This window comes from Setaria viridis, chromosome 4, assembly GCF_005286985.2.
Source record: "Setaria viridis chromosome 4, Setaria_viridis_v4.0, whole genome shotgun sequence".
NCBI lineage: Eukaryota > Viridiplantae > Streptophyta > Magnoliopsida > Poales > Poaceae > Setaria > Setaria viridis.
This window is the reverse complement of record NC_048266.2, coordinates 13984002-13994364: the sequence shown is the minus strand read 5'-3', so window position 1 is coordinate 13994364 and position 10363 is coordinate 13984002. Positions and strand designations below refer to the sequence as shown.

Here is a 10363-nt window from a genome sequence, read left to right as displayed (position 1 = left end):
GTCGCGGTACTACGTACATAATGCATGAAAATTTCAGGCGCCATGCATGAAAATTTAAGTAGGACTTTAGTGATAAGAGCATTAGATAGCACTGCACTGCGCAACTCTTCACACAACTGGGCTAAAGAAATTGTGCAGTAACTACTAACTGGCATGATTGCTCTTCTTCACCAAATCAGCATACTATATCGTTTCGGCAGACGAAATGGCAACTAAATTAGAGGTGATGAAAGCTACCGGCGAGATTCCCACTCGCCGCACGTACGCATCACACAGGAATCTTTCCCTATATAAAGGCCACAAAGGACCATGGCTTGAGCAGCTGAGCTCAACGCGCGGCCTCAAGAGGAAGCTTTCGCGGCTCGATTGGTAGATAGGGACGCCATGGAGCTGCTTCCTCTGCTTCTTGCCTGCTCCCTCCTGTTCACGGTCGCAACTCCTGCCCGGGACATCCCCAGCGTCTGCGCTTCGCAAATCAGCGGTACGTATAAATCACCACTAAGATTGATTGTCATGGTAATTACCGTAACTCTCTGTAAGTGACTTTGCACCATTGTATTAGATGAACTGCCTGCTTCCAGCTGTAGTAAATTGAGAGGTAGAACTAGATTTTACCATAAGTTATATACGGTCCATGGTACGTTGAGATTGCAGATAGTGCTTCTGAACATCGACGACAGTAGTTTAAGAGATGCGAAACCAAGTTTTGTTCTTCATTTGATTAAGTATAAAGATGCATATCTAGTTCTCTGCAATAACATGTTTTTATTTTACTTAGAGCATTCACAAGGACTATATACTGATATACAGTAAGTAGTCTTCTTCATCTTCAATGATAAAGTACATTCATTTGAAAACATAACAGACAAACTTATACCAGCAAAGATTTTCTTTAGACATCACATGTCGTTTATTAACCTCCACTTTCCCTCCTGTCTAAGACACCGTGACCCACTGAATGCATCCAATGAATTCTGGGGAGGCGGCGGTGCGTTACTGCTGCCAGATTTGCACAATGATTATCCACAAGCCTTTAAGCTCGTGAGCTCGATCCATTGTTGCCACCTCCAATTCGATCAGCTCCAACTAACAAACAGATGCGCGTTGCACGTACGATCGAGATGGCCGGCCAAATATTTCCTCTCTTTTCTTTTGGAGATCTAGAGCTTAGATAGCAATGTAGTAGTAGATGGTGTGTCAAATCTCAGTTGCTAAGTCAAATTTTTTCTTATTTAATGCTGATTAATGATTATGACATTGGTGTACAAGTAGTTCTATTTTGTCCTCTGGCTTGTCATGATAAGGCTGGTGATGCCGGTATGGACCCATGGGTGTTATAATTAGTATTTTTTAAATCTTTACTTTAATTTGGTTATATCATCTGACATGTTCTCTGATATCCAAACAAAGGAGTGGATTAGAAAAATATGGTAATAATATTGCTGCTTGTGTTCCTGTTTTTGTTATAACCTAGCATAATGCGTACAATTTTCCTTTTTTCTAGCCGGGCATCGGACGTGCAAGTGGACCTATATATAAAATGTTTCAACAAAACACTACACATCATGACAATTGGCCTATTGATTAAATCTGGTAGCTGAGTAGAAAGATCAGGTGTATTTGTGGTCCGATCCTCACACGTCTTGCGGTTGGGAGCACTATTCAGAAACACGAAGTTTGTACTCTGATTTTAGCAACACTCACACCCTTTACTCTAAAAAAAACACTGATACACTTATTATTAAGTCTTGAAGCTACAGCACATACAGTGGTAGTACAACTATGTGTTGGTTCATCACAGTGTTTCCAAACTGATGATGAGTACTCAACCCAACGTAATATGTAACACTTTTGCTTCGTTTTTTACTACCCAAAAGTGATGTGTGCTTAGTTTGATGGTCCTAGCTCTGCACTAGTTTTGGACTATGCCGTCTGTACTTTGGGCAGAAAAAGGAAAGCACAAATTAAAGGCAAATGGTTTACATGTTTGCGTGAACCGTTTTCCCGTTCCCTCGTGTAACTGTCAAGTGTCAAGCTCGCCATTTTACCCGGATTGCGCTTTTCTTTGGGGTCACCATCGGGTATGAACGTACCTAGCGCAAGCCATCTTGCTGATTGCTGAGACGTGATATCTAGCTAGACTCTTGTCGCCCACTAATGGAAGCAACTTGATTAGTTACATTTTCAGTACCGCATTTTTTCGGTTCCATTTTTGTCATGGGGTTATCTTAATAAGTAAATCGTTTCAAACTTTGGTTACAAGTTATTTTTTATGCGTTGAGTTTGCATATATATTGGGAAATGGTATGAGCATACGTGCCTCGAAATTTAGTTTCATATAAATTAAAGTGTACTTTCATTATGTACTATAAATGTTTTATAATAAAAAAAATGCTAGTCAATTTTATGTTTTTGGGACCACGTCGGTGTCGAACACATCACTTATCTGTGACCATTTACATACATGTTGGCACTATCAATTATATCGTACACTTTGCTAATGCCAAAACTGTCGGCCTAACCTTGGAATTTAGAACACACCGAGGTCCCAAACAAAGGAACCAGATTGGCCTACATACACGGGCCATAAAATGGGGTCAAAGATGCTCAAAGATGTATGTTTGTGAACGAAGAAAATCAAGTAGCTAGATTGCATATAGCTAGGTTGCACATGTAGTAGGTGACACGGCCGGATCACTCATCATCGCAGGCATTGTTTCGTAGTGGCCATTTTTTTTCTGCACTGCATTACTATTGGTGCTTCAGTGCTGCTGCTCCTTAATCTCTTTCAACTGGTGGTGAGTCGCTGTCCCATCTCGCGATCGACAAGACCACGGCACCAGCCATAATTTAGGGGCACAGTAGTCATCTTCAGGCAGCGGCGCACGGCAACTAGCTAATAGCTTTGACAGCGTGCTTATTGTTAGCTGGTTCAAAGCTTCATTATACTGTTGTCTGGTACAGTGATGCAAGATAAGCTAGCAACAATCAGCTAAGAGATGACTTTCTTCTGAAATGCTGTTTGCTACTTCCATGGAGATGCAGTACATCGAAATTAAAGGGCACCGAAAGAACAAGGCCTCCTTTTTTATTTCTTATAAACACGGTACTCACATACACGTGCCGACGTGCGCACGTACAAAAACAATCCTGTGAACACGAATATTAATAAGATTCGTAGAATCATCATAGTCACCTCATGTCTTTTAGCGCCCTAGAGTTAGTTTTCAACCAGCAATGTCCCTAGCTCATGGATTTAAAATTTTAGATCGGCAGTATCAAAATATATTTTACATGTATCTAAGTAAATTTTCCTAACTTGCTAGGCGTCAACATTTTTTTTTCTGGCAGATTTCCCGCACCGGAACAGCTCCGGCCTCCACCTGACGCTGCACCACCCGCAGAGCGCCTGCTCACCGGCGCCGCTACCCTCCGACCTCCCCTTCTCCACCGTCCTCACCCACGACGATGCGCGCGCTGCCCACCTCGCCTCCCGCCTCGACACCAATAATGACGCGCCGCCCCGCCGCCCGACGTCGCTCCGCAGCAAGAAGAAGGCCGCCGGCCACCTCGACGACTCCCTGGCCTCCGTGCCGCTCTCGCCGGGCGCGTCCATAGGCGTGGGGAACTACGTCACCCAGCTGGGCCTCGGCACGCCGGCCACTTCCTACGCCATGGTCGTCGACACGGGGTCGTCGCTCACGTGGCTGCAGTGCTCGCCGTGCGTCGTGTCGTGCCACCGCCAGGCCGGCCCGCTCTTCGACCCCAGGTCCTCCAGCACCTACGCCTCCGTGCCGTGCTCGGCGTCACAGTGCGGCGAGCTCCAGGCCGCCACGCTCAACCCGTCCGCCTGCTCCGTCTCTGGCGTCTGCGTCTACCAGGCCAGCTACGGCGACAGCTCGTTCTCCGTCGGCTATCTCAGCAGGGACACCGTCTCCTTCGGCTCCGGCAGCTTCCCCGACTTCTACTACGGGTGCGGCCAGGACAACGAAGGCCTCTTCGGCCGCTCGGCGGGGCTCATCGGCCTCGCGCGCAACAAGCTCTCCCTGCTCTACCAGCTCGCGCCCAGCCTCGGCTACTCCTTCTCATACTGCCTCCCGACGTCAGCATCGACGGGGTACCTCACCATCGGGTCCTACAACCCGGGCCAGTACACGTACACGCCCATGGCGTCGAGCTCCCTCGACGGCTCACTCTACTTCGTCACCCTCTCCGGGATGTCGGTCGGCGGGAGCCCACTGGCGGTGTCGCAGTCGGAGTACGGCAGCCTGCCGACGATCATCGACTCCGGCACGGTGATCACGCGCCTGCCGACGGGCGTGTACACGGCGCTGAGCAAGGCGGTGGCCGCGGCCATGGGCGGGGCGCCGCGCGCCCCCGCGTTCTCCATCCTGGACACGTGCTTCGAGGGCCAGGCGTCGCAGCTGCGCGTGCCGGCGGTGAGCATGGCGTTCGCCGGCGGCGCGTCACTGAAACTGGCGACGAGGAACGTCCTCATCAACGTCGATGACTCCACCACGTGCCTGGCGTTCGCGCCCACGGACAGCACTGCCATCATCGGCAACACGCAGCAGCAGACGTTCAGCGTCGTCTACGACGTCGCGCAGTCCAGGATCGGCTTCGCAGCCGGAGGCTGCAGCTGAAGGGTGAACTGCACTGCACGGCGCGCATGGATGTGATGTGAGCTATGGCCTGTCAGCTCAAGCATGGTAATTAATTGGAAATGCATACAAATGTAAATTCATTCAAGTTGATGAAGACTGCAGTATTACAAGTTACAGTACATTGTCGATTTTATGCTCCTGCAAAGTGTACATCATTTATAGGTAAACGGGACTGTTCTGAATTTCTACAGCTCGTTGGAAGTGCCTACAATTGTAAGGTAAAAAGGAACAGAAATGTAATGCCAGACGATTTGGTCTATCCATTATATATGTTAACTCAGTCCCTGCGTCTTCAAAGGAGACACGGGTTAAGACACATTGGACACGCAGTTTTTTCACGTCTCTAGTGGTGACGTGAAAAAACCGCGTCTGCAATATGACCCTCATAGGAGACGTATTTTAGCAAATCTGCGTCTCATATGATAGAGTCAATGGAGACGTGAATTTGATAACCCACGTCTCCAATAATTCTCATAGCAGACGTGGATTTGTAACCCGTGTCTCCAATGACAGAGTCATTGGTCCAATGAAGACGCTCAAGCCCTTTGTTCAATTCTTATTTCTGTTTGTAGCCATTCGTCCCTAGAAACTTTATGACATAGATGCCCCGATATTTTTATCTATCTTTTTTATAGAAACATTATACCAAGAATCTCTCGAGCCTGGTTTTGGTGGTATGCCACTTTAGAAAGAAAGTTTAAGAGGTTTTTCTGTATCATCAGCTTAGATGCTCTATGATATTAGTGGTCGCTGTGTCGTACGAAGCAGATGCTGCAAAGCCTGCATGATGACGAGTTCGTTGACATGATTGCCACGTTCTTTACTTCATGGACCTTGACACGGATGAAATGATATGATCAGCACTTGGACTAGGGCCAACGGACGACGACACTAGTCACCAGGAGTCATTCAGAATTTATTGGTGACGCATCACCTTCAGTCAGGGCCCTATTAAGGCTATGGAAGTGATTGAGCCAGTCAAAGAAATGACTGCGGCCTAACACAAAATGCGAACTGAGCATGCACCAACTGTCCAACAGTGCTTCAGAAAGGGACCAGACGGGCCTGCATCTGCATGTGGGGTTTCTGGCAGTCGCGCTAAGATAATAAATGGTTCGAGGCAGATTTTAATCTCTTTTTATAGGGAAGTTTCTTTTACTGAGGTGACAATTTCAGAGGTGACAAAATAACCACTTCAACTGAGCCAGCACGAGCACGGCACGGCACGGCACGGCTCGGTTCACAATCACACAACACCCCGCTCTCCGTTGCTCGGCTCACGCCTTGCGCAGAACACTGCTGGCAGGCTGCAGATGCAGCGCTCGCGGCACAAGCACTCTTCCTGACATTCCAGAACTCCAACGTGCTCTGCCCCTGCCCCTGCCCCTGCCCGCTCGCAACGCGACCACACCAGCAGGCCGCTCCCCAAGCTAACCCACTGCTGAAGCAGAGCCGCTGAGCGGCAGGGCCAAGTAACCAACAGTGAAATCTTTACTTGTCAAGAACGAGCTTCAGAAGAAGTAGCTGTTTCCTGCCCTCAAAAAAAAGGAAAAAAAGAAAAAAAGAAGAAGTGCCGTTTCCAGGATCAGCTTTTTCTTCCTACCATGAATAGGTCTCCATGGCTAAACAGGGTACACGAGCTGCAATAACTCGGTGGGCTAAGATAAAATGGCATACTCACTTGGTAGGGATGCAAGTTTACCCAAAGTGTAGTTATGGATCCAGATTAGTTCATTTGATGAGTTTTAGATCGACCCATAGTCCTGAGAAAGAAAGCTTTGGGTCCCTGCCTACTGAGTCGTGCCTGGAACCATGTACATCATGTCAGTCATGGGCTCATGGCATGCTGTTCGCACCTTGATGGGCTGTGCGGGCATTGTGCCTAGGCCGCTGGGCGGAGCTAGGTATGCAAAGCATTTGGGTTACTCCACAAAAGGATGGGTTATTGACTGCTGAGCACAGTGATTTACCACTTAATTTATTAAAACCCATCGGAGTCAGTTGACCCCGATTAAGACCTCTAGCTCAACAACTGGCCAGGATGTGCAATACCGAGTGGACCATTTGACCAACTATAGCCTTAAGAATATGTAGTTAAGACAAATTTATTCCATCATTACGTCCAAAATCAGTGATCAAACAAGTCTAATTCTTTCCTTTCAGTAATTGATGTTGTATAGCAATGACCACAATACCAAATCTCCAATGGTAACGAAAAGTTAGCTGATCACTGTAATAATTCAAATAATAGCAAAGGACCCAATGCTTAAACCGACAGAAGCTTCATGATCCATCATATGATCCTTGTGTTAATCCATATTGTCTAGGACTAAACCTTTGGCAGGTTGTAATACTATCTTTGTCCAACTGAGCCACCAGAATGAAGTTACCTAGCAAATCAAAATGCATCTAATGAACTAAGAAAAATGCATGGAAAGAGTAACAAAGCTAGGATCAATCCACAGTGAGATTTGCTCATTGAAATCATATTGAGACACTACTCCAGTTATTAGCAACTAATAGTTTTACAACTAAAAATTGGAAATCATATAGTAATGGTTTTCTATGTGTCAACTAACTCAGGGAGAACTAGGTACGAGTATACCTTTTTTTTTTCATATTTGGACCCTTTTCAAGTCCTCAGCGCAATTCAATGATCATGCGAGGAAGCTCCACTGTGAGGCACAAATAATCTTGTGCACTTCTGACATCCGCCACAGGTGTAAGAATGATTAAATGAGTAGAGTGTGGCAATGCAGACTGAAAACCTTTGTAATCACAATAAATATAACTTGATTTCTTAGAAGGAACTCCAGCACTCTTCCAGCTCCCAAATTAGCATTTCATTGTTCTCTATGTACCATGCTTGAGGAGTGAAAACCCTATATACAAGGTCAACCACAAAAGAATAAGACCTCCTATTTTATAACTTCCTAGCAATGAAGACAGTGATAGACAGAAGTATAAATATCTCCAGAAGAAACAACAGCAGCAGGGTTTAAGTCACAGAAATCCGAACCAATAAATGAAAGCATGAAACTAACCATACAAATACACCTAGCAGGATGTATTGCTTGAACAGTAAAAAAAAACTCGTTTGCAATCAGTACCAGGCTACTATAGTTATGAAGATAGATTGATGATCAATGCATTGTTCAGGTAACAGCCCTCCACCAACTAGGACTAGTAATTCGAAAGGCTAATGAAGATAGATTGATGATCAATGAATTGTTCAAGTAATAGCCCCCCACCAACCAGGACTAGTAATTTGGAAGTATAAAGCTCACTAAGAATGTCCTACAGCTCATCCCTAAAGATGATACAGCTACTATTTTCTACCTGAATCTTAGTACTTCAAGCTAGCTCTCTACAGAACCACAACCAAGGGCAACATATAAATGAATAATGAATAGAGTTTTCTAACCACGCAAGATATGATCAAACCTTCACTGTCTTTTCCAGAGCAGCTCTCTCATGTTTCCTAAATGGATCCAGCATATTAAAGAGTTGGATCATTCAGAATATGAAGTACTTGTAGGGTCATCAACAGTGGTCTCTTCATCAACAGGGGTAGCTCCCTCACGGTTCTTAAATAGAGCAACATGCTTCTGGTAGTCTTCAAGCTCCTTCTCCAGCTTCTCAATAAACTGGCTGGTATGTTCAAGGGATTGTTCATATCTATATTTCTCCAAGGCCTATGGAGAACAGACAGATGTCAGCATGGAATAAAACTGAGTATGTTGAGTGATGATCGTATTAAAAAATAAAAGTAAAAAATAGGAAGCACAATAAGCAGGTATATTTGGACATCAAACTGCATAAGGTTACAACAGCACAAAACTAATTTGATTTACCTTCTGCTTCGAAAGAGTATCAGGAGGTGACATGACCTTTGGCTGCACATAGTTTTTCCCTCGATAAAATATGATGGTATTATCGGGTTTGATATCAATGACTGTGCCTTTGCTGAGCCTTGTTAGTTCCTCGGCATACTCGTACACTTGGCCAGGTCGACAGGGCTTGCAAACCACCTTCACGGTCTCATGCTTCTTCCAATGCAGGTGCATATTGAGAACCACACCACCAAAAACCCCCCTCCTCCCTACAGGAACATAGTTCTTCTTCCTCTCTCCCGTTCGCTTGAGGTAAAATTTCTCCTCCTCAGTCAAAATCTCAGGGTCATGAACTGGCTCTGGTGTCCTTGGGAGATCATACTTCCTCAGCTTCTCAATCAGCCATTCCTCCTTTCTCTTTGCCTGAATTTCCACAAAACAAATTGTTACTGCAGCTATAATATCAAATCTCCAAATTCAATGGCAAGAGATCTGAAACAGTGCACCAACATTTAGTGGAGGTTCAGACCTTTTCAAGCTTGTACCTGATCCTAACTTCGGGATTGGGCGACTTCATCTTCTTTTTGGCCTTGAGACGGTACCACTTGAGCTGGTTGACCTTGGCTTTCCTCGACATCTTCTTCTTCTTCAGCGGCTGCTGCCTCTGCTTCCCTTTCTGCTTCGCACTGTCCGTGTCCCCGATCGCGAACCTGGCGAACCCACCTTCCGTGTCCAGCCTAACCGCCGTGCTCCCGCATCTCACGGGCTGGCAAAACCGCCGCCACCAGCTCCAGCCGTGTGCCTCCGGTCCAGAACCTCCGCACGGACGCACGAACAAGCCGGCGGAAGGTGAGGGAGCCGAGCCGCACATTCGATCCCATGAACCACTGATCAACAAGCAGCCAGTTCGGCGCGGGGATTAGACTAACCACGAAACCGGCGGCTGAACCGGGGAGCGGCGAGGAGACGAACCGTATGGAGGCCAGAGGCGCGGCGGAGCGGACGGGGCCCCTCCGTAGGATCCGCGGCGCAAAGGCCGCCATGGCGACGACCCCTTGATCGGCCGCCGCAGCGGGTAAGGAGGACGTGGGACTCCACCACCCACCGGCCGGCTCAGGGTTTTAGGCCTCGATTGAGACCTGGCAGGCCGCTGCTAGGCGGGCGGCCGCCGCGGCGGCGGCGGCGGCGTACCGTAGTGGTGGTGGGGACTGGGGAAGGGAGTGGCGCGGCGGCTGCCGGGGGCCCAAAGGTTTTCTCTAGGCCATATGATGATGGGCTTCCTCGATTAATTGAAAGACGGGCCAGACTGTATATAGGCTCGGCCCAGCCCGGTTGAGACGCTTGGTCTCGATTCTCGAACATGGTGAGGTGTGGGGGCGCGACAGGGCGACACGAGGGCCTCCTCCCTCGCATCGCCACGACACCACTGCCCTCGACGGCGGCAGGCCACCTCCCCATCTCCTCTTCCTCCTCAGCCTACACGCGTATGCTGCATGCGCCAAATGCGAGCCGGTGCTGGAGGACGCTCGCCGCTCGTCGCGCTGCTCCGCTCCGCGCTCTTCGGTTCGAGCAATGGGTGCGTTCCCCGCGGGCCGCGGCCGGAGTCGATTTTGCTTCAGTTTCTCTCGAAGATGGAGCGGTTTTTTTCAATTTGAGCTTCGCAGGTACAAAATGATCCCAGTGCTATTGCTTGCAGATTCAGAAAGAAATCCATTTAGCTTCGGCTTGACAAGCCTCGCAAATGGCGACGGTGCCGGCTACGGCAGCTACTACAGCCTCCCGGCCCTCGGAGACGAGCGAATCGGTAATCTAGCATCCCACATCGAAATAGTTCTCAACCTGTCTCACCGTGCAGTCAGAGTTTGA

At 47.8% G+C, this 10363-nt stretch overlaps 2 protein-coding genes across 3 annotated transcripts; one reads left to right on the top strand and one right to left on the bottom strand.

The window, feature by feature from the left end:
• The first annotated feature begins 299 nt into the window (after positions 1–299).
• Positions 300–4944, top strand: LOC117852492 (aspartyl protease family protein At5g10770). Its single transcript, XM_034734599.2, has 2 exons — positions 300–481; positions 3352–4944. The coding sequence occupies exons 1-2, from the start codon at positions 385–387 to the stop codon at positions 4641–4643; spliced, it is 1389 nt and encodes a 462-aa protein (XP_034590490.1). The 5' UTR covers positions 300–384; the 3' UTR covers positions 4644–4944.
• Positions 4945–6753: 1809 nt separating this feature from the next.
• LOC117852493 (uncharacterized CRM domain-containing protein At3g25440, chloroplastic) lies at positions 6754–9722 on the bottom strand. 2 transcript variants are annotated; one of them, XM_034734601.2, is made up of 6 exons: positions 9470–9722; positions 9027–9384; positions 8519–8920; positions 8089–8359; positions 7270–7546; positions 6754–7054 (listed from the first exon to the last, which is right to left on the bottom strand). In XM_034734601.2, the coding sequence occupies exons 1-4, from the start codon at positions 9538–9540 to the stop codon at positions 8177–8179; spliced, it is 1014 nt and encodes a 337-aa protein (XP_034590492.1). In that variant the 5' UTR covers positions 9541–9722; the 3' UTR covers positions 6754–7054; positions 7270–7546; positions 8089–8176. The 2 variants fall into 2 exon arrangements, with proteins under 2 accessions (XP_034590492.1, XP_034590491.1); XM_034734600.2 differs by having other exon boundaries at positions 8109–8359; positions 9470–9721.
• Positions 9723–10363: the final 641 nt, after the last annotated feature.

Bases quoted from the DNA above. Each gene is read 5' to 3' on its own strand.
- LOC117852493 (XM_034734601.2), bottom strand. From the start codon at position 9,540: ATGGCGGCCTTTGCGCCGCGGATCCTACGGAGGGGCCCCGTCCGCTCC. The intron at 9,385-9,469 runs GTTCGTCTCCTC...CTTGTTGATCAG, and splicing joins GCGCCTCTGGCCTCCATACG to TGGTTCATGGGATCGAATGT. The intron at 8,921-9,026 runs GTCTGAACCTCC...GTGGAAATTCAG, and splicing joins TCAGGTACAAGCTTGAAAAG to GCAAAGAGAAAGGAGGAATG.
- LOC117852492 (XM_034734599.2), top strand. From the start codon at position 385: ATGGAGCTGCTTCCTCTGCTTCTTGCCTGCTCCCTCCTGTTCACGGTC. The intron at 482-3,351 runs GTACGTATAAAT...TTTTTCTGGCAG, and splicing joins CTGCGCTTCGCAAATCAGCG to ATTTCCCGCACCGGAACAGC.